At 51.6% G+C, this 22,003-nt stretch overlaps 8 protein-coding genes; 6 read left to right on the top strand and 2 right to left on the bottom strand.

Annotated features, from left to right (window-relative positions):
• Positions 1-257: 257 nt before the first annotated feature.
• Positions 258-1,565, top strand: RCC_10647 (uncharacterized protein; the record flags this gene model as incomplete). XM_023775874.1 has 3 exons in its annotated part: positions 258-282; positions 352-525; positions 580-1,565. 3 exons carry the CDS (start codon positions 258-260, stop codon positions 1,563-1,565), a joined length of 1,185 nt encoding a protein of 394 aa, XP_023631642.1.
• A 3,627-nt stretch (positions 1,566-5,192) lies between these two features.
• RCC_10648 (related to von Willebrand and RING finger domain protein) lies at positions 5,193-8,690 on the top strand (the record flags this gene model as incomplete). XM_023775875.1 has 2 exons in its annotated part: positions 5,193-5,376; positions 5,461-8,690. 2 exons carry the CDS (start codon positions 5,193-5,195, stop codon positions 8,688-8,690), a joined length of 3,414 nt encoding a protein of 1,137 aa, XP_023631643.1.
• A 647-nt stretch (positions 8,691-9,337) lies between these two features.
• On the bottom strand, positions 9,338-10,282 carry RCC_10649 (related to prenyl cysteine carboxyl methyltransferase Ste14; the record flags this gene model as incomplete). XM_023775876.1 has 2 exons in its annotated part: positions 9,338-9,426; positions 9,499-10,282. The coding sequence occupies 2 exons, from the start codon at positions 10,280-10,282 to the stop codon at positions 9,338-9,340; spliced, it is 873 nt and encodes a 290-aa protein (XP_023631644.1).
• A 365-nt stretch (positions 10,283-10,647) lies between these two features.
• Positions 10,648-11,805, top strand: RCC_10650 (uncharacterized protein; the record flags this gene model as incomplete). The annotated part of the gene is made up of 1 exon (XM_023775877.1): positions 10,648-11,805. The coding sequence occupies one exon, from the start codon at positions 10,648-10,650 to the stop codon at positions 11,803-11,805; it is 1,158 nt and encodes a 385-aa protein (XP_023631645.1).
• A 2,266-nt stretch (positions 11,806-14,071) lies between these two features.
• On the top strand, positions 14,072-15,062 carry RCC_10651 (uncharacterized protein; the record flags this gene model as incomplete). XM_023775878.1 has 2 exons in its annotated part: positions 14,072-14,207; positions 14,263-15,062. 2 exons carry the CDS (start codon positions 14,072-14,074, stop codon positions 15,060-15,062), a joined length of 936 nt encoding a protein of 311 aa, XP_023631646.1.
• Positions 15,063-16,120: 1,058 nt separating this feature from the next.
• RCC_10652 (related to Endo-1,4-beta-xylanase A) lies at positions 16,121-17,428 on the top strand (the record flags this gene model as incomplete). XM_023775879.1 has 4 exons in its annotated part: positions 16,121-16,191; positions 16,256-16,677; positions 16,758-17,221; positions 17,303-17,428. 4 exons carry the CDS (start codon positions 16,121-16,123, stop codon positions 17,426-17,428), a joined length of 1,083 nt encoding a protein of 360 aa, XP_023631647.1.
• A 1,229-nt stretch (positions 17,429-18,657) lies between these two features.
• Positions 18,658-18,996, top strand: RCC_10653 (uncharacterized protein; the record flags this gene model as incomplete). Its single annotated transcript, XM_023775880.1, has 1 exon — positions 18,658-18,996. The coding sequence occupies one exon, from the start codon at positions 18,658-18,660 to the stop codon at positions 18,994-18,996; it is 339 nt and encodes a 112-aa protein (XP_023631648.1).
• A 472-nt stretch (positions 18,997-19,468) lies between these two features.
• On the bottom strand, positions 19,469-19,900 carry RCC_10654 (probable spliceosomal U5 snRNP-specific 15 kDa protein; the record flags this gene model as incomplete). Its single annotated transcript, XM_023775881.1, has 1 exon — positions 19,469-19,900. The coding sequence occupies one exon, from the start codon at positions 19,898-19,900 to the stop codon at positions 19,469-19,471; it is 432 nt and encodes a 143-aa protein (XP_023631649.1).
• Between the last annotated feature and the right edge of the window lie 2,103 nt (positions 19,901-22,003).

Below are 22,003 nucleotides of genomic sequence, written 5' to 3' on the forward strand. Positions count from 1 at the left end.
GATACAGCTATCCGATTGGTCGAGTAGCTCGGACCGGTATCCGAGGGCTGGCAGCGTTGGCAACGTAAGCAATTGTTGGTAACGCTTGCTAACTTTTCAGCGCAACTTCCGGGTGAAAGATCACCTCGCGCTCCCTCACATCGCGTGACATTCACGATATCAAACAACCGAGTGTCCCCATCTCAATCGGCAATACTTAGCTGTGCTGCCGGGGGAACTACATTCACTACACAGAATACGCGCCCGAAGCCGCAATCATGGCGCCGATCGTGAGTCGCAAGAGTAAGAATAGTCCCTCCGTTCCACCGCCCGCCTCCCATGCCACCATCACAGGAACTAAGCTGGGCGCAGCGCCGGTCACCGCGACCAAACCGATCAAAGTAGAGGGCAATGYGGCTCTGGAAGGTCTTTTCGATGACTTTAGCGACGACGCCCGATCCGACGTCGTGCCAGACATAAAGAAGAAGCTCCCTGCCGTTGTCAATCCGGGTGCTTGGAATGTCAAGGGCGCAGAAGCGAATGGTGGTATGTTGTCAGAACTAATATATCGACACGGTCTCCATCAGCTGACATTCACAGACTCCCTGTCAAAGGACTCCATCGCGCGGTCCGCCGTGGCCGTCTACAAAGTAGCATTGAGCCTGGCACAGGCATTTCCCCATGGTAAACCCATGAGTGACAAGCCCACCGTGCTCAAGTGTAATCACTGCAAACGTGCCGTCTCCACATACACCATGCCTAGGCACATCGAGGGCTGCTTGAACAAAAAGCAAGAGAAGCAACGGAAGAAGAAAGAGGCCAAGGACGCACGTGATGCGGCGGCCCGCAAGGAACTAGCAGGAGATAGTGAGGACGAGGAAGAGGAAGGCACAAAAACAACGGCTTCGAAGAATGGGGGGCTGACCGCGAGCAAGAAGCGCAAGGCTGCCGACGAAGGGGAGGAGGGAGCTCCCAACAAGAAGAAGAAGAAAAAGGACGAGCCAAAGACCAAAGCAGCGCGGCCGAAGGCGCCTGTGGATGTGGAGAAGCAGTGCGGTGTCGAGCTTCCCCAAGGCGGCCAGTGCGCTCGGAGTCTGACCTGCAAAAGCCACAGCATGGGAGCGAAACGTGCCGTGCCTGGGAGAAGCGCGCCCTACGACAAGCTTCTACTGGAGTACCAACGGAAGAACCAAGCCAAGTTGCAGAAAGCGGCGTTTGATGCCAACGCACCCAATCCCGATGATGACAATCTGCCGTCCGGGCCGGTGGATAGCGAAGAGGAGAAGGAAGCCATCATGAACAGCATTGCGCGGTCATGGGGTAGTAAACCGATCTACCAGCCAATGCACGTTCCCTTGCGCGAGAGATACCAAAATACCCGAGTCACAGGCATGCTTCAATCTGCCTTTCCTGGCATCCGGGCTGGTGCTCTGAGCGGCGGTGGCTTCTTTGGTTCAGCTCCCGTTCCTGTCGTGGAGCCGGAAGGAACGACACATGGTAGAAATGTCAGTATCGCTCACACCGCAAGGACTATGCTTGCACCGAGTGCGCATCATAAGAAGCCAAGCATTGCTTCAGGTGCTTAGGCAACACATTTCGACTTCCTGCAAGGACTACAACTGTACGAAGAGGGTATGGAAGGCAACGAGGAAGAGAATTGGGAGTTTCTGGTCTGTTTTTTTATGATACCCGGTACACGATTGTACAACACGAAACGACTTTATGATATATGAAGGAGGGGAGCTTTGCAAAGTTCATTAATCAAAGGCATTCGATTGCTCAGAGTATGTTGACAATGCAACTAGTTTACAGCGCAAGACAAGAGCGAAGAATCGTAACGCACACGCTGAACGGCCGATTGACAAGTCAGCAGGCTCGTTCACTCCGCGGCAACTCCACTGCAAATGTTCAGCAGGCGGCATGATTTCGCAGCGTCCCGAGKTACGAAAGTTCCTGGCCCAACAGCCTGGTAGCTGTGTTGCGTTTCCGAGTTGTGCACGCGAGAGGGTGAACACTGAACCCGGAGAAGCCAAATCTCCGACCGGAAGTGCTCGTCGGGATGCGAACGAGTGCGGAGTGGAAATGATGAACGGTAAATCGCGGCTGATGTTGAGCCCTTCACCTCCGTATGTACGAACATCTTCATCAGCTGTTTGGCCGTGTGATGAGAGTAACTCCGGAATACTTCCTCGAGGCTTGAGCATGGGCCGTGGAATTTCAGGGCGATTGACCGAGATCTTTACGACTGTGATGTCCAGGTCAGGGCCTGGTACATCATTCCTCAACAGACTGCCCGTGGATTGACATGTGAGACTGTCGATCAGCATCTTCCACCTGCAGGTTGCTTTTTTGAATGGCCTGCGCTACCTTCTAGTTTGGGACTACGGCCGCTGCAAGGAAGGACACTGTGCATCACTAATTCCCGTCGAAGGATTCGATTTGAGGCGCCGGGAGCTCCGTACTTTTGCATCCTCACCGAAGCATTGCAGAATGGAGAGAACCGTATTATCCGCGCCTTCTTCTGGCTACGGTGTCGGAGGGTGGGATATCTACAGAAGCCGTTTGAGGACTTCCTGATGCTTCATTTCTTGAACAAGGTTTGGAAATTGACCATCTTATCAATCACATCACGGACTTCGTCCCAGTTCAAACTTCCAAAGAACATTCCATGAGAACGTGCTGCCATGCAGCAATATCCACGTGGAAGAATGCAAGACATCGCTTGCGCGCGGCGAGCCCGGTTGACAACACAGGTGTGCAGGGGTGTCCCGTTGGTTTTACGCGAGGTCCAAAACAGGTAGGTGCTCCTTGATAGGTGGACTAGAGATGCCTGTGTGCTGCACTGGGTGCAAAGAGCAAAGATGAATCCAACGGCTCGTTGTAACTACACGCCGATATTCTGCCCGTTTCGGCCTGTGAATGATGAAGGAGTTGGTCAATTGAAGGACCATGTCGCACGGCACATTATGTCGATCGAGTCATGGGTGTTTGGACGGACCTGTCTTCCGGATGAGTGAGGGTGATGTGCCCGCCGCTACGCGGTATGCTATTGATTAGCTTGTATGAAGGACGACGCAGAGCGGCAAGTGAGTGGCTCGGTGAAATCTCGTCCTTCTTCCCGTATTTGTTTGAGGGCTTCGCTTCGCCGCTTCATCGTGATGTAAACTTTGAAGGTCTAGTGGAAACCACATTTGGGGGCCTTTATCACGCATCATCATGCAGGCAAAGCAACTCCTTCCAAGATCAAAGGGAGGCGTGGCGCTGGTGGATCGTCCTGCGGCGCGGACTTGGATTTCCGCCGAAGGATTCGTGTTCCGTACTAATGACGGGATGGCGCTCACCAGCCTTATCGGAGCCTTGTAAGAAAAGGGCACAGCACGGACGGACGAGCGCGAGCGCAAATCCAAAGTTCTATACCGAATCTCCAACAAGGGAAGACCCCCTCGACCGAAAAAGAAAAACCAGTGACGATATCGCTGTCCAACACACATTCATTGTCATAACGGTCATAGGAATGTTCTTTGCAGCTCCCCACGTGTGTGCCTGGTCGGTTCCTTTGAAACCTTGTGTAGAGTGCCGGATCCTAAAAGAGTTCGAATGGTTTGGTTCACCCCACGGATAACGCTGATCGGATGTGGTTTTGCTGCCTTATCAGCAGGATTTAATGGTCGATGCGTTGTGATGCATTGATCTCACGCAAAGCCGTGGTCGAGTCCAATGTATAAGGCAATCGCGGGAATTATTGCTTCTTGGTTTTTGACATGGTTCACACTGCAGACAGAAGCTGCAACGGACCCCACATTACTGACTGCATATGAACCTAACAGAGGGATGAAGAAAAAGCCCGCGAGCCGCAAAGTTCCTCTTCTTGCATTAGGTCGAGGGATTTTCGGCCATCAGAATTCATCAGTACTTCGAGCTTCGACAATCTTCGTTGCAGACACGCGTGGGGTCTTGTGTTGGGCGACGATACCTGCATTAGTGCGGCGCATCACTCACTGCAGCGTGATGAGCCTTTGCAGGAACTGTGCACTAGAAGCAWAGTGAGGAAGCCTGATTAGCCTCATCATCATCACATACATGTAACGTGAACAAGCAGGTGCGTTCGGGCGCTGTTCGCAGTTTCGTTCTTTGGGTCGGAGCTGTGGACGGTGATCTTCCTCTAATGCAATGAATGCAACAAGAAAATTGGCCTGCATCGCGACCCACAGCTGCGTCCTCGGGCGCGGGAAGCGACCTCTCCTACATCGCGATCCCCACGACTTGTGATGAACTTGGTCCGGCATTCGAGACGGGAGCCTCTCATCGTCCTTCTCGAAGATGTGGAAGTCACACAACGTGGTGGGCGGCCAGGTGTAGCCGCGCGAGCGTTTGAAGTCTGCAGTCCGTCCAATGCCGTCGGGCGATCAAAGCGCGCTACCTTCGACGGCGTCCGGAGTAACTTTCTGGATCCCAGCATAGACTTTCGGGCAGGACAGGGCCACGCTTTCTCTGCACGTGCAAACGATAGGATCTCTAGACTGGACAGCGAGGCGGCACACGCCTATGTATGTTGGCAATCAACAATCATGCCAGCACTGTCAAAACTACCTTTCCCGTTCTGATGGGATCACCGAGGCTGTATGCTCACTCATCCTGAGAGCTGGAAGCCGAGTGCTCATTACCTCATACCCACCACCGCGAAATCTCGGTATGTAGGATGAAACCCACCATTTCTGGACTTTCAGGCTGGGCGCGAGTCAACAGGGCTGCGCAAAGTCCGCACACTCGCCTTGACGCTTTTGTGTGGTCGGCAGCGGCAGCAACGGACAAGACCTGGGAATGTAAAGATGCCCGCGGACCCTCATGTGCACCGKGTGAGTGCATGAGGTGCAGCACTACCATGCCCCTAAAAGGTGGGCTAATAGCAGCCCTGCCGCCATGAACCTTGCAGTAGTGGCCAACTACCAGGCGTGATGCGCTAGCCCTTCGAGACATTGAAGCCGACCTCCGCCGTGGTGGAAGGAGGCGCACGATCACTGTGAACGTCCTCCGTGCTAGACCCACCTACGCACTGTCGAGGTGCTTTACTTGTCGGCCATGTATCCACCTTTAACCGCCTCAGTCGAACCTTGGTTTGTTATCCTACAACATACACGCTTGAAACCCGACATTGCAGCTGCCAATGCGGAATAGCTRCCTGCAAAGTCACCAGCGCCGAGATTACATGTCTTATGTTTGTCAATCGGACTGCCACGCCATCTGGCTACCCGCTCGTTGCAGTGGACGTCAACGAACTGCGCAGGGAACATTACTCGAAGGAAACAGTTAACAAGTTGGTGACCATCGGACTTGTGGAGTTTGACTCGCGACGTAGCAAACGGCGAGGTAAGACCGGAGGCGCTCACGCAGGGTTGGGTATGTATGGAATCCCTACACGCTTTTCAATTCGAATTCGGATGTAAATCCCTCCATGGCTGAACGTAGCTTACACTGTTTCAGGGAGTCGCCAGCAGGTCTCACCACAGAGGCTAGTTCAGGACGGTCACCGTTCGTTCAACATAACAGGGGTTCCCTCAATTGTTACGGAGAGGGCAACGTTGACCTCACGAAAGTCTGCATCCAATACTCACCGCGGGCAAGAACAGCGCAACGACATGCTCAAATCCAAGGGAATCCGTCGGAGTGAGCGAACATTCGTGGGCGCCACATGTGCTGCGTGCGAGGAACCATTGGAACATATGCTGCGTGGTGAACGCGTCCTGCAGTTTACTTGTGGTCACGTTGCGCACGAGGCCTGTTTTTATGAATATATCAAAGAGTTCCAAGAGCAGACATGTCCTACCTGTGAGGAACCACTAGGACTCGATACCAGTCGAGGTGGAAACATCGATTTCGACAAKCTTAACARGCYWSCTMGATCTACACAAACACCGACTCCCACTCCCCGCGATCAATCACGAGATGAAGAAACGACACCAGTACCCTGGGAGGCCAACGGCGCTTCAAGGCAGAACGACAGTTCCCAGCGAATGCCCAAGCAGCAACCATCGCGGGAACATCTTTTGCCCGACCAGATWCATGCTCAGWCGTTATCAAGTGGCGAACGCTTCGATTCATACATAAATTCTGCGACCGGGTCACATCGACGAGTAGCGAGTAATGAGAGTGCGGCTCGACCTTATGAGTGTACAGAACCTGATCATAAAAGGCATCAGCGGCCCAGATCCTCGCAATCGGTCCAAACATCGGCATCGGATACCCGGAACGCGACAAGAAATCCAATTCCAGCACCACTTGTGACTGTACGCAGCGAATTCCCAACACTGAACAAATCTCGGCAACAACAAAGCCTTACATGTTTGGTCACGGTGGAGGTTCTTGAGGGCAAATGGCATCCACGATCTGATGACATTCGAGCCCCTCCACCAGTGCCTTCAACCATATCTGAAGAGCCATATGAGCCTCAAGTATTGCCGCTATCCTATTATCAAAGGCCTGTGGACAGTGTGCATGGGGACTCGGCGCTCGACGAGGCTCGGGATGAGTTGTTCAGACGCATCGATGACTGGCACGGCCTGGACTATGAACGATTTGGGACCCTTTTGCTGCACGACACAATCCGCGTGGGCAAAGACCGTCACTCTTGGCAAGAATTGGAGTGCTATTTATTCAGCGAGATGTTGATTTGCATCAAGGAGAAGAGACATCCGTTGAAGGGGAATCCTCCGAATGGGACGAGCATGCGCTATACGCTCAAGGGTTCCATCCTGATTCGGAAGCACCTGGAGCAGGTTGAAATCTCGCCAGATGATAACATCCTGACTCTGGTACTGTCAGTCGCCCGGCTCCCCGCGTTTCATCTCCGTTTTCGAGAGCCAGATCTGATGGAGAAATGGCGAAAGTGCCTGATCAACATTCTCAGGCAAGATCCTGCTGTTCTCAAGCAGAACGGATCTGATCGCAGGTCGGTTTCCACCGACCAAGATGATGACTTTATTGGCAACTCCGGTAGAACCTCGATTCGTTCTTCAGGATATGGACGGTCACCGCGCACAGCACCGACCGAGTTCTCATTGTCAAGAGAAGGATCACAAGAATCCCGTCTTGGAGATTCGTCAATCCACATACCTCTCGACATAGTGGTAGTTATCCCAGTATCATCATCAATGCAAGGCCTCAAGATGAGTCTTCTGAGAGACTCCTTGCGATTCATGATTGCCAGTTTGGGTGAGCGAGATCGACTGGGGATAGTCTCTTTTGGATCTGGCGGCGGCGGAGTGCCGCTGGTGGGCTTGACAAACAAAGGATGGAATGGCTGGCACAGGGCACTTGAATCTATCCGCCCGATTGCACCCAAGAATATGAGATCGGACGTCATTGAAGGCGCGAATGGAGCCATGGACATGTTGATGCAGAGGAGGACCGTGAACCAACTCTCGCACATCATTTTGATCAGCGATTCTGCCACCTCCGACAGCGACAGTGTCGACTTTGTGGTCTCACGAGCTGAAGCTGCCAAAATACCAATACACTCATTCGGGCTCGGTCTGACACACAAGCCAGATTCAATGGTCGAAATGTCCACCAGGACCAAGGCAAGCTACACTTATGTCAAGGACTGGATGATGCTGCGTGAATGCATGGCCGGATGCCTGGGAGCGCTCCAGTCCACTTCTCATCAGAATGTCAAACTCCGGCTGCGCCTTCCAGAAGGGTCACCCGCAAAGTTTGTCAAAATCACAGGAGCACTTCGGGTTACGAAACGCGCAACAGGTAGAGACGTAGAGGTCTCGTTGGGTGATTTGCGTTTCGGAGATAAACGCGATGTCCTGGTGCAGCTTGCTATACAACCGGACGACCCATCTGCAGACACACCGCCCGTCGACCCTTGGCAGAGCATAATCTCTGGCTTGGAGGCAATGGGTTCCTTGGACTCTGAGGTTACACAGATGACATCCATGGAAGAGCTGCCACTTCTCCAAGCGGACCTCGTATGGTGCGACCTACTCCGAGACGGCGCTCAGACACAGCTTCCACGCCCTTCTCTGCTCGCCATCACAATGCTCCCTTCGGCTGCAAGGCAAAGCTTGAGTGCTCGACCAGTGACACCGCCTATACCTCCGCATCCCTCGATTGTTCAACGTCGCATGGAATTGCTGACTTCTGACATGCTATCTCGAGCCCTTGGGCTGGTGGCAAGAGGGCAGCATGATCGAGCACTACACCTGCTAGAGGAAACCCGATCGATCCTCAAAGGGCTGGGAAAAGGCGGTCTCCCTCCCCTTCCAACCCCTCCGCCAAGCGGTAGCCTCCCATTAACACCGAGATCCATCCCACCAACACCAGGACTTCCCTGGGACGGACCTCCCACCCCAGTCTGTTCATCACCCCTATTCCCCCTCCCCCCAAACCAACGCGCTCCCCCACCCTCCCTCCGAGATGTCTTCAAACCCTTCTCCATCGCCTCGGAAATTGACAAGGCCACCACGCTAGCCCTCGACTCGGAGCTAGAAACCAGTCTCGAATGGCTCACGCATCCCGCCATCTTCGCTCGTGACGCGCGGAAAGGGGTCCTACAAGCGATCGGAGTCATCAATTCCCAGCGTGGATTCACATTTCGAACACCTTCGGAATCACTCTGGGCGACGAGGATCCCGGGTGTGAGGAGACTTGGGGAGAGGAGTCGCATGTGGCGGGAAGCGGGTGATGCGTCGGTGGTGGAGGAGTGATTATTTCCCGTTCGACGATGACGATGATTGGACATGGGCGAGTCGCACGACATTAATGATCCTGGCATTTCTCATCTGTTTTGGGGAGAGATTTTCTATTCCATTGCAGGGGAGCTTTGGGACTACTGAAGGATTGTGAGATGAGWGGTTTGGTAGAGGAGGACTTCGAGATTCGAAAAATTACATGTACAGGACGAGAATTGAAAAATTATAGATGTTCTTTGAAGGAGAGATGGGCATTTACATTCTAGGAATGGAATTTTGGCATACTGTACATAGACGCTGAGCGTAGGAATGAATGATACCCACTTGTTGTGATTTTTTCTCTGTCTTGCATTCTTTGATGAACGAAGACACGCTATCTTTTCACGTGGAATATAGCATGTATATAACTACTGATCGAATATGCAGGAAAGGTTGATGTGCTGGGGGATGAAGAACTTGGCGGTTCAGACGCTATAATCCTTGACGTGGGGTGAGGTGAATGGATGAATGTATATTGGCTACCTTACTCTCCACAACATCTGGCTGGGAAAATCTGGGGTTTTATTGAATTTGATCTTACAATTCGACTGCTACCTAGCTATTGTTCTTTCTTTCAACTCTGTTTGTGAGTCGATCACAAACAAGTAAGTAGTCTAGTCAGTTCACGGAACGAAAGGAATCAAGGTTCCAGTCCGTTTCCTATACTCCTCATATTGTTGTCCGAAGAACTTGACGAGGTTTCTCTCCTCCACTACAAAAAAGGGCGAATTAGCATGACATTTCATAGAGAGAGAGATTGTGTGTGGATAGGCTCAAGGCTTACCAATAGTGCGAGTGTAAAAGAAATTCCAAAGCACGACCGCATATCCCACCAAGCAGACTTTATTCCCCACCAGCAACTGCGTTCCAATCGCCCACCAGAAGAATCCAAAGTAACTCGGATGTCTCAGGTAAGCGTACATTCCGCGCGTGACCAAAATGTGGTTTTGCCTGTGCTCCGTAGCGACGATGTGATTGAAATTTGTTCCTGCCTGCTTCATAGCGATACTTCGAACCGTCTGGCCCAGAAGGATGAAAGTCACTCCCGCTGTGAGGGTTAGGGGACGATAGAGGCCCGCGGCGTGGTATTTGGGGAAGATGATGGAGAGGATGATTTCTAGCGTCGCTAATGTGTGTGCTGCGGCATACGCGCTGCCGTTGTTGAAGAGGAGGAAGCTGGAGGCTCGGGTTGAGGGGGCGTTGTATCTTGCTGTGGTGTAGTATTCCAGGAAATGGAAGATGCTTAGGCATGTGACGAATGAGGATAGTCTCCACCATGCGGAGGTTATGCTGAGGAAGTAGAGGGTCAGGAGAATGCTGGTGGCGAGAGTGATTCCTAGGAAGAAGGCTTGGAGGCCGATGAAGGAAAGATCGCGGGATCCGTTTGGTAGGAGCGATGGGTCGAAGGGAATGGGCTTTTCTTCGTCGTCGACGTCCGCGGCACTGCTGTTGGTGGTGGTTTCTTGTAGAGGAGAGGTCATGGTTGGTTTCTCGTCCTTGAGAGATGAGGGAGTGGTCGCGTGTCCGTTGGCTGGGCCCTCGAAGCTGGTCGCCGACTTGCGAGCCATGTTTGAAGAAGGATGGAGATTGTTTCTTTGGACAGACGGTGATGAAAGACGGAGACTTGTTCAGAGGACTAGAATTGTACAAAGTCTTGATGAAGACCTCATGCCTGGAAAATGCATCGGAAAGATTGCTTGTTCATTTCGCTTGCTATTATTGTTCTTACGGAAGCAGGCATGGAAGGCGTGCAAGCTAGGGTACTTTGTTTCGGATCTCGGCTCGGCGGGAGTGGCCGTCGATGCGTGACGTGACATGCATGTGCGAAATGCCGATGTTTGGTTTGTTGGAGATTCTTCTCGCGAAGAACAACTCCCACCGGATACATGCAGGTTGTTGCCGTCGCAATGTACAGTGTGTCCACGTCGCCGAAATGCCGTCGATTGAGGAGACCAAGAGGCAAGTGAAGGCCGGCCTCGCGCAAAACAAACAGCATGATCATGTGGACCACGATGCTATTCTCGCCAGTCTCGAGGACGAGATCGACAAGCACAATCGTAACAGGGTAAAAGACGACGRCGAGCGAGAAAGCTCCTCTCGATTCCGCTTCAAATCCGGCACGACGCTTCCCCGGAGAAGAAAGCGTTCTCGAGACGGCGAGCAGGATCGCAAACCTCGCAAACCTCGCAAACATCGAATACGGAGAGAGAGGGAAGGACAGCATGAATATGAAGAAACAGCCGCCCACCCTTTTCCGCGAGAGCCAACGAACCCGGATGGTACGGCACGTGAAGACCCCAGCGTGGCTTTTCGCGATTCCCTCTTTGATGCTTTGGCAGACGATGAAGGCGCGGCATACTGGGAGAGTGTGTACAGCCAGCCCATTCATGTCTACCCACGCCCTACAGTGGAGAGTGCCAGAGGCGAGCTGGAGCAGATGAACGACGAGCAGTAWGCTGCGTATGTTCAGACGCGCATGTGGGAGAAGAAGAATCCTCAGGTCGTGCTYGAGCGAGAGCGAAAGGAGAAGTCGAGGCGGGAAGAAGAGGAAGAACGGACGCGACAACGCGAAGAGTTCGTACGTCGCAAGCAACGAAATGCATGGGATCGCGCAAACAAAGATGGTGCGAGGAAGTTTGCAGGCTTGGACAGCGATGGCGAGGAACGCTATGAGTATGTCCTCGATCCTGCCGGAGCTTCCCAACGCTCGAGTGACGATGCCCGAGATGAATTTCGTCATGCTTGGGCAGGTTATCTTGCGGCTTGGGACAATCTCAAGCTGGAGCTCCTCGAAGATCGCGAGAAGGAGGAGTCGTCCAGAAATACCGACAACCCCTCCAAGCGCATTCCTTGGCCTGTATTGCAATCCAAACCCGTCACCAAGCCCAATATTGAGGACTTTCTGCGCCACGCTCCTCATACTGAAGGAGGGCCGACGAGACTACAAGTCCTCAAAATGGAGCGAGTCAAGTGGCATCCTGATAAGGTACAGCAGAGATTCACAGGCAGCGTGGATGAAGGCACCATGAAAATCGTGACGGGCATCTTTCATGTCGTGGACGCGCTGTTGGAAGACGAACGGGAACGTTGATTATGCCATTCTCTGCATAATGATGTACGCGTGGAAGCTCCAGCGACTTTGGCGGTACTCTTCAAATTTCAAAGGCTTACTGCTTTGTTCATGTTTAAAGAGCCTCACCTCCTACTCCGCAAAAGCTTCCCGGTCKTTGTTTTGGCGATAACACCCCCTCACTACCAAGCACCGTGACAGAAATCACCTCGCGCTGGTATGAGGATCCAATTGCAGAACGCATTTGGTCGAAGACTGGAGCAAAGTCGACCTGTGCTGCATTGTAAATTATGACAAGTATGTGAGACCTCGCTATTTCACAGCAATCAAATGGCGGACTCTGCTCGTTTTCGGGTAGGATAGGGAGGCACCGTGAGAATGCACGGTGTTATGGATCGAAGGAACTGGGGTAATTGAGCGGCGACGGAGGTACTGCCGTGCGAGTTGTATAAATGTCGCCAATGGAGACAACTGCCATCACTTCCTGGCAAACCCATCCTACTATTCTATGCCTCAAAACAGGAAGTACCTGGCCGGAGACATCCTAGCGCAGGCGACACAGGATAGAACAGGGGTCGTAATCATATGTCCTATGCAGAAATGAGGATAGCAAAAGATCTGTTGCCGCGCCGTGGTGCGCGCTCCCAGCTCACATTTTGATACGATTCCATCCATGACCAGTCCTCAGGTTTTATTGTAGCAGTCATAAGGTATTCCTAATGCGCGACTTTTTCCCTCTAGATATCCGCGGTTGCCATGTTCAGGTCAGGCCAGTTGAACCTATTCGTCGAGCACCGGCCGGCCGTGACTCGTCGAGTTTCACGTCACAGGTATTGTGTATTGTCGAGGGTATAGCACAAGGAAAGATGTTCGGGAAGATCAAACAGGTGGTGAAGCATTCAACTCGCACGATTTCCATTCCAAGTGAAGAGGGACTTGATCGGACCTACGGACGTGCTACGCGGAGTTGAGGATGGATTTGGAGATGCATCCGGAATGCTGGTATCCGATCGGTCGCACATGTTTTGATAATCAATGACGATGTCAACAGGGGGTCCGCTGTCGCCGCCTCCGCAACCATGCATTTTTCATCGTGGGGTAAAATGCTTCATTGTCACAAGCCAACGACAACCTGGGCCTTTCCATGCGCTGTGTTGTCTTGGATTGCATGGAGGAGGAGGAGAGTTGGGCATGTTCTCACGATTCATCATCGCAGCGGGATCGTGGCACGTCTCGGAGGTCGTCCGCTCTCGTGTCCTGACGGCTTCCTACTCGTCGCCAACAGGAGTCGTCGCAAGCGAACGGCAAGTTGACTTTCCGAGCGCAATCGAGACCAGCGCCATGTCGATCGAGACAGATTCCAACGCCTTTGCTCGGGTCATCAGACTCATAATCATTGGCTCCCCGTTGGCGGGCCGTCACTGGAAATGAATCGCTCCGCATTGGGGGGAGCTTAATTCACGCCGATTACTATCATGCACACGCTGGTTGGTCACCTTTCACTTCACTTGCCCAATCCATCATGTCCCAAGCACGCTACAGCACATGGATAGGCCAGAAGGGAATGAGGGAGTCGCTGACTCGATTGAGGGTCTTGGCTGGGCAACGCCTTCGATCTTCTTCACGACGATTGCAATATTCGCTGCCATGACACGGCAAGAGCGGCGCCCGAAACTTCATCACCTACTCCATCTCATCGGATCTGGCATTCCGGCCTTGAGTCTTGACATGCGCCGTAGAGAAGCTGCGTGGTCTCCTCTCCGTACATTCCTCAACAGCAGGCTAGCAGTCTCTCCCATGCGACAATGCTCGCTCTAGCTTCGGTACCTGCGTCTCGGAATGCGATGCTCCCGAATAACAAAGACATCGAACAACGTWTCGCCGGGGGTTCGGTGGGAGAATGCCGCTCGCCACGAACGTGTGATAGGTCGGCCTGGACGAAGCCCGGCCACCATCTCTTGCGCTGTTTTTTGTGTTTCGCGACATGTCTTGGACGCTTGGGCTGGGATGCACTTTTGCCCGTTCAGGTCAAGCTCGGGGAGAAACGCCTCCCATATCAACCGTTGTGGTAACCACGGGCCTACCCGTCGTGTGTTTGAACCTTGACGCTGCCCCTCCTGCAGTCGACGAGCCTGCGGGAAGAGAAACTCTCTTCTGTGCCGGAATGAGTCTGGTAGACAAAGGGATACATAAGGATGACCTACCACCCTGCTTGAAACCATTCTTTCTCTCGACCCCAGCAACGCCTTCTTTACACTACACCACATCCACATCCCTAATCACCAACATGCTCAACAAGGCCCTCATCGTCGCTGCTGCCGCATCTGCGGTTGCTGCTCAGCGCCCCGAAGGCACCTCCATCTGTGATTACTACACCACTGCCCTGTTGAAGGAGAACAACGCCACCAACCAGAACACTCTTTGTGAGTATCAATCGTAATCACGGAGTAATGAACGATCTCGCTGACTGTAACCCAGTGACCCTCGTTGTCAACACTGCCGTCATTGGCAACTACACACAGCCCAACGTTGGCATCGCCGTCCCCGGTATCTTGAACCCCAACGGTACCTACATGGGCACCCCAGTCAACCTCGTCCCATACTTTGACGGTTCGTTGGCATCCACCAACGCTGGAGGCTCCGCCAAGTCCGTCAACTTCCTCGACGACGGTGGTGCGGCCCCTCTCATGATGAACAAGCCAGCCAACGGCACCGACTCCGCYCAGTACATGCTCCTCACCCACCTGTACTCCTACTTCGGTGGCCTTCTCGGCTGCACCATGGTCGGCAACGACGGTTTCCCAGCCTACGCTGGTGATGCAAGCCAGTACAAGGTGCACAAGTTCATGGCTCTTGACGCCAACGAGGTTGGATACTTCATCCAGCAGGTCGGCCTTTCCGCCGCCAGCTTTGGTGTGACCGAGGACGATGTCGCTGCTGTCGGCAAAGCCCTCAACGACACTTTCGGATACCGCTGCGCACCAGCAGCTGGTGTCATCCCCAAAGACCAGGTCGAGCTCCAGTCCATTTGCACTGCCGAGGACTGCCCACTCTCCCCCAACGCCACCTGCGACGCATACGACAGCGTCATGGCACCAATGAGCACCTCGCCAGCTAGCATGGCCACTGACATGCCATCCATGTCCTCCTCCATGGGCATGCCATCTAGCACCGAGTCTGGCGCTCCTGCTGCCAGCTACACTGGTGCTGCCAACAGCTTGAACGTCATTGGCTCTTTCGTCGCCGCTGCCGGTGCCGCCGCTGCTTTCGCACTTTAAATTGGTGTTTGATGTCTGCGATGGAAAGGTTGTGATATAACGAAAGCGAGTTAATGTAATCTTCAATGCCACTATTGATCAATGATCAAATTAACCATTCACCTTTCACTCAATATCTGATAAATGACCGTCATTGTCCTCCGCGTGAATTGAGCTTGTGCCGTCAAGTGACTCTGCGCGAGAATCATGGCTTCACGGTTGCCGAATCATCGCATCGTACCACAACATGCACCTCGCTGTTAACACTGCGGTGACTAGTCTATCTTTTTTTTCCATCAATTTGCACGAGAAATGGAAAGATGGAAAGGAGTATTGAACGTCGGCAAATCCACAACAACAAATGACAAGCGAGGTCATTCAAGCAGACTGCCTCGTGCCACCTTCCACTTCCACACAAAATTTCCCCCCAAAAATTATAAAACACGGTTAAGGTAAGTTCCCCAGATTCACCCCAGATTTTCCTTTTTACCCGTCCCCAGAAAATCCAATACATCATGACAACCACCACAACTACGGGAGAGGTTAACTCTCGGGTGTGAGGAGGAGCAGTCCCCCAAGCCGGCTGAAATAGAACAAAGATGGGGAAAAGGGAAAAGTGCCTGAAAGGCTGGCTCCACGCCTAGACTGCCCAGCATGCATGAAAACATAACAGCCGATTGGAACCACACTCTTCGCTTCGGAACACCCTCTTTACTACTCTACCTAACTTATAGTATTGACGATCAATCGATCGTCAATGATCAAGAAGCCGCAACCCCTCACGACTACGTACATACTCTACTTGGCAGCTCTTGCGTAGAGAGGGGGGGTTCAGGCTAAATGAGCCACACACACTCACTACACACTACACGCTACACACTACACACTTTTACCAGAGGCTGCCTCGGTGTGGGAGATGATGCATGGCTGTTTGTAGGGTTTATATATCAAGATGCGTTTCCCCATGGGATATGGTAAAGTTGTGTGTGTATTGAGTGCTCATAGCCTTGATCATTCATTCCATCATTCATTCAGCAACAATCCCAAATCTCAAGGAAAAGAAAAGAGAAAGAGAAATCATGTACATTCAAAACCTCCTAATCGCCTCCTTGGCATTAACCTCTCACGCTGTTGTTGCAAGACCTCAACCGTAAGTCTTCATCTCCATCTCCATCTCCATCACACCTCCCAATATCTAACAAACCCCCCCACAGAAACATACAAGAGAGACAACAAGAACAAACAGGTCTCTGGAAATCCCTCCAATCCCGCAATCGCCAATTCCTAGGCGTAGCAGTAACCCTCCGCAACCCCCCCGACACATCCGAAACAGCAATCATAAGCAACCCCCTAGACTTCAACAGTCTCACGCCCGAGAATGCGCAAAAATGGGAAGAAATCGAACCCTCACGCAATAATTTCACTTTTGAAGCCGCGGATCAACATGTAGAATTTGCGGCTTCTAGAAATTATTTCGTGCATTGTCATACGCTGGTTTGGCATTCGCAACTTCCGAGTTGGGWTGAGGAGGGGGGATTTGATAATGAGACGTTGATTGAGGTTATGAGGAATCATATTGAGCAGGTTGCGGGGAGGTATAAGGGACGGTGTAAGCAGTGGGATGTTGTTAATGAAGGTTTGTTGTTGACTCCAATCCTCGTACTTTGCAAGTTCAAATCTATCAGACTGACATCTTTTTTTCTTTTTGTGTTGCAGCTCTAAACGAAGATGGAACCTACCGCTCCTCAGTCTTCTACAACACAATAGGAGAAGCCTTCATCCCCCTCGCATTCGCAATGACCAAAGCAGTCGACCCAAACGCCGCACTCTTCTACAACGACTATAACCTCGAATACGGCAGTGCCAAATACGAAGGTGCACTACGAATTGTGGAATTAATTCAATCCTACGGAATACAAATCGATGGGGTGGGTCTACAAGCTCATCTCACCAGTGAAGGCACCGAGTCCTCGGGCGGTGGAGTAATTCCTTCGCAAGAGACGCTGGAGGGGGTTTTGACGGGTTTCACGGATTTGTGTGTGGATGTTATTTATACGGAAATTGATGTGAGGTTTACGTTGCCGAGTACGGAGACCAAGGTGCAGGAGCAAAAGGATGCATTTCGGAGGATTGCGGCTAGTTGTATTGCTGTGGAGAAATGTATTGGGATGACTCTTTGGGTGAGTGTTGAACATTATTCCCCCCCATTCGAAAATTTGTTGCATGTTGATGATGCTGACTTGGGAATGAATGAATTGCAGGGCGCAAGTGATAAGTATTCTTGGATCCCTGGCGTCTTTCCCGGCGAGGGGGATGCTTTGCTTTGGGGTGAGAATTATGAGCGGAAGGCTGCTTATGATGGGTTTTTGGAGGGTATTCAGGGATAAGCGCTTAATGGGAGGAGCGAATGAGGGCTGCTGCGATGGAGTGAGTGATTGCTGCCTACCTTATGCTCGTTATACTATTTCGGCTTGAACATTCATGACAACCTAAGTGATGAGCAATTTACATCAACTCTTTGGACTCTAGTAGGTGTTCTCAAGAATGTGAATCACACTCGAGCACAACGCCGTGGTGTGACATATAAACCAGTGCAGTATTCCCGCTTGAGAACTGCGGGCTTGGGAGCACAAGGGTAGCGTAGAGATACATACACCTCGACTGCAAGTTTCTTAATAATGGATCGAAGACCGCGAGGACTGCAGACTGTAGCCGGTCGAGATAGTCAGCGCAGGTAAATACTCCCACACCCAGCAAGAATCTTCCGCCATTTTCCAGCAAGTCCTCGATACTGCCGCTGGGAACGGCATCCAACTATTTGAACATTAGGCATGCCTTCTAGTCGGCGGCATCCTCCTTGCAGCCTGTGTTAAAATGGAATCTGCCTGGCCTCACCCAGGAAGCTTCGCAAATAACATGAAGTCCCATATGGATACATGAAATTATGCTCTTATCTTGGCATAACTTCCTTCAAGACACTTACGGGGAGGCTGTTCATTGCGATACATGACACTAGAATCACAAGGGAAATTGCAAGCGGAATTTTCCAAGCCCATCTTACTACTTCCAACTGCAAGTAACACATCAGATACAGCAAGCTGTAGTCATGAAAAGAAAGCAACTCATCCGTCCCTATCGCCATTCCAGCACAATCCACATCCTACTCGTCCATACCACGCCGCTCAAAGACTCACCACGCAGCTACAAATCCCATCCCAAACCCCATTCCCCCTAACAAATCCCTCTCAAAAATGCCTCTCCCCACTACCCCCCAACTCCAGCATCTACACCCACGCATCAAAAGGAAGGCATCGAGCTGACGACCTCCTCCTCCTCCTCCTGCATCTGCGGAACTTCAAATCTACCCATTGACTCTGCTACGATTCTCTCCATTCAATGCGTCGATTGTCACGGTTGGCAACATACACTCTGTATGGGTTTCATTTTTCAAGATATTTCGGGGGAGGATTATCATTGTCAAGTTTGTCGAGAACATGTCTGGGGATTTGAGAAGGGCGGTGAGGGAAGCTCGTCCCCGATTTCCGTGGCGCATAGGGAGACTTTGAAAGCTCTGAGGAATGGAGAGAGGATTTGGGTAGAGCGGAAAGGGGATTTTATGGCTTTGAGGAGAGCTTTGGCGGGATACGATGGTTTGGGAGGAGGATGCGAGACTGGAAACAATGAGACGGTGGATAGCGCGAAAGCGGAAAGTGTGGAAGAAGATGGTGCGAAAGAGGAGTACTTATACTGGGAGGAGCAGGTCAAAGAAGAAGTACCAAACGACGAACTAAGAGCAGTGAAGCAAGAGATGGTGAACCTGCCGGAAGAAGAGGAGCCTGCTGAACAAGAGTGCGATGTGGACGACACGCGCGTGAGGCACGTTCGAAGATCACAGCGGCAGCCAAAGCTGGCTTGCTCGGTCCGAGACCAGAGATGGTTTCTTGATGTTGACTGAAGAGAAGATGGTCGCTGCACATTCCATCTTCTTTTCAGTCAGACTCATTATAACCATCATGAGTGAGTCGTACTCTGGAATTGGGTTAAGCTTTGGGACACTTTTTGATGCACCTACCTTGATGTTTCAATTTCTGGGATGAAGGTCTTGAAAGTGATTTGATATCAGCAACTTGTTTGTAAAGTAAAGATCATGTCAATTTGGGAGACCAACCATTAGGACTCCTTCGCTCATTGTCATATTTGATCTTTGGGCCGGTCGTAGTAAATCGTAATGGCATGCGCGTGGTGCATGCTCGTTCCAGGCAGGCACGACCTCAGCCTTGCATCTGATAGCCGGTGACGGAGCATGCGCCAGAAGATCCAGCCATCCTCCCAGACGATCCGAACCTGCGTACCGAGACCCATATGCCCATGCTTTCCTTTCCATACCTCGTGAACAGCATTCCTCCAAGCAGAGGATCATCCCTCAGTCAGTACCGATACCTCGTACTATAATCCTTAGGACTCACAACCAAACCCCTCCCCTTCTTCGCACCCTTGTACACCGTCTCCAAGATATCAATAATCTCCTGCTTATCCTCCAACACCCAATTCAGCTTATTATTATTCCCCGTTCCGAAATCACACATCATGTGTTTATTGCGAAAGAAGAACATGATGGTGCACGTGTCGTAGAGTTCGTACATTTGCTTGAAATCGGGGACTTGATCCAAGTCGCAGAGATAGATGACGGCGAAATTCTTGACGCGGTCGGCGATTTTGTAGAGGACTTCGTCTTGTCGCATGCAGTCGGGATCCCAGTCGCGGCCGAAGCGGATCACTACGAGGCGGTCTTCTTCTGACATGATGGCTTGGTCTACGTGCCATGCGGTGGGAAGGTGGGGGATGACGACGGAACCCATGGTTGAGGGGTTGTTGGATGTTGTTGTTGTGGTGGTGACGTTGTGTGTGGGGTGGGAATTGAGTTGTGGTTGTCGAGTGGTGGTGGGTTGGCTTGAAGGTGAAGGTAAAAAAAGTGGGGTCAACGAATGTGTGTTCTAAAATGGATGAATTCTCTCATTGAATTTACTTAAGGGAAAATTCCTCGGCTATATAGTCCTRCCTGAGTCACGTGGCTACTTAAGCCTCAGGCATACATGCTTAGTTCTCAAGTGGAGACTTTGAGAACATCCTCCCCTACTAAGTCGTTTTGCCCTTAAAACTATAGGAGTTACTTAAGAGACCTAAGGGGTCCCTACAGGTCACTTTACAGAGCCCTATCGCTTAAGTAAAAGGTTTAGACGTAGGGTTCACTTCTGCCTTGCTACAAGCTATATCCTTTATATAGCTAGCGGCTTAGAGCAGCACGTGTATAGCACATGCGATTAGCTACTTCGGCTTAAGCAAGTGGTTATAGCGTAGCGGAGCGGGAGTAGTGCACGGGGTACGGGAGCGTCGAGGCGTAACGCATATCCGGCGGCTTAAGAGCTGCTAGGGCATATATCAACTCGCCCTCTTAATCCACTAACCTTCTCCTCCGCATCCACATCCACATCTATCTTCCCCTTCCCTAATCAAGTCCCTTAATTAACACTTCCCCTTCCTCTATCTATTACACACGTCTTCTCTTATACCAGCTGCACACATTAAGAAGCTATAGGCGACAGGCGTGTAACTCGCAGCTAGGCGGAGGGGTCCAAGAAGAGCGACGACGGCGACAAGGGCAAGAAGGGTGACGGTTAAGACCCGCTAGTCAACCTAAGCGCGAAATTACTCGGAAAGCGACCCACGGCGAACACTAGCGACATCGTTACAAGCTTAAGGCGCTCTCTACGCTCTCGTAACTTAGGCGCCACTCTGGGCTTATCTCTAGGTAAGGCAACTTCTAAGCTGCGTCTAAGCCTCTCTAAGGCGGATCTCCGGAAGGAGAGGGAACTATAGATAATTAAGGAAGCTTTAAGTCCTTAATCTCCTGATTACGGCACTCCAAGCCGTAGTGCAAGCGTTTAGCGGAAGCTAGTGCCCGTAATTCCGGCGGTGGCGATAGCTACTCGTGCAGAATACGAGAAGTTCGGGTTCGATTAAGTTGGCGGTTAAGTAAGTGAGGCGAGCCTTCGCTAGGGAAATGATAAGACATCGTCCTTTAATCCCCTCTTAAACCGCTCCTTAGAGAACTTCCCCCGAAGCTTTCGTGGGCAATACGACAGTCTCTTAGTCTTTCGGCCTCGTAGTTAAGGCGGTTTTAATCTAGCAGCCACCTCGGAGCGGCTGCTTACACGGTTAGTAGCTCTCTTAGAGCCGAGTGCGATAAGCTTAGATGGTGTCCTAGGCTTCTTGCGTATTACCGATGCTTGGATGCGTGAGGTGATGTTCATCTTAATCCTTCTTAATGGGCGCGTTAGGCTATAAGAGCGCCTTAAGAAGTACGAAATCTGTAAGCTGGGCGCCATTATCGAGGCCTTGCACCAATATTAGCTAGACGACCTTCGCCCTATCGAATGGAACACGAATATCGGCCACATGCCCAACCACTTACTATAGTGGCGTTTAGGCTCTCTTTTTTCTTAAGCGCTGGGCGGAGCGCCTAAGCGGGCTTGTAGATGCCGTCGCAAGACCCGCACGATTGGCCCGTTTAAGGAGTGTCGTCACGGAGGACTTAAGTGGGGAGCTTGCGGCAATTGTCTCTGGGGCAATTATTAGTAGGAGTGTGACTTAGCCGACTAAACTATAGTTAAGAGCAGGAAGACATAGACTCCTAAGAAGAAGCCTTAAGCTGGCCCTTCTATTACTCCGGCATCTCGGCGTCGTTGGCTTAATAATGCTAGGAGTAGAGAGGTGTCGATTATCTCCATCTCTTCTACTAAGACGAGATTGTCTGGTGCTTCTAGTTCTTCTTAGAATAGCAGTCCAAGCTAGCAGCTATTACAGGGCATCTAAGAAGCTAAGATCCTAGACTTAACTAAGGAGGATAAGGAGGAACGATTATAGCAGGCAATTGCCCTCTCTCTTAAGATTGCTCGCTCCGG

This window comes from Ramularia collo-cygni, assembly GCF_900074925.1.
Source record: "Ramularia collo-cygni strain URUG2 genome assembly, contig: RCC_scaffold23, whole genome shotgun sequence".
NCBI classification, from domain to species: Eukaryota; Fungi; Ascomycota; class Dothideomycetes; order Mycosphaerellales; family Mycosphaerellaceae; genus Ramularia; species Ramularia collo-cygni.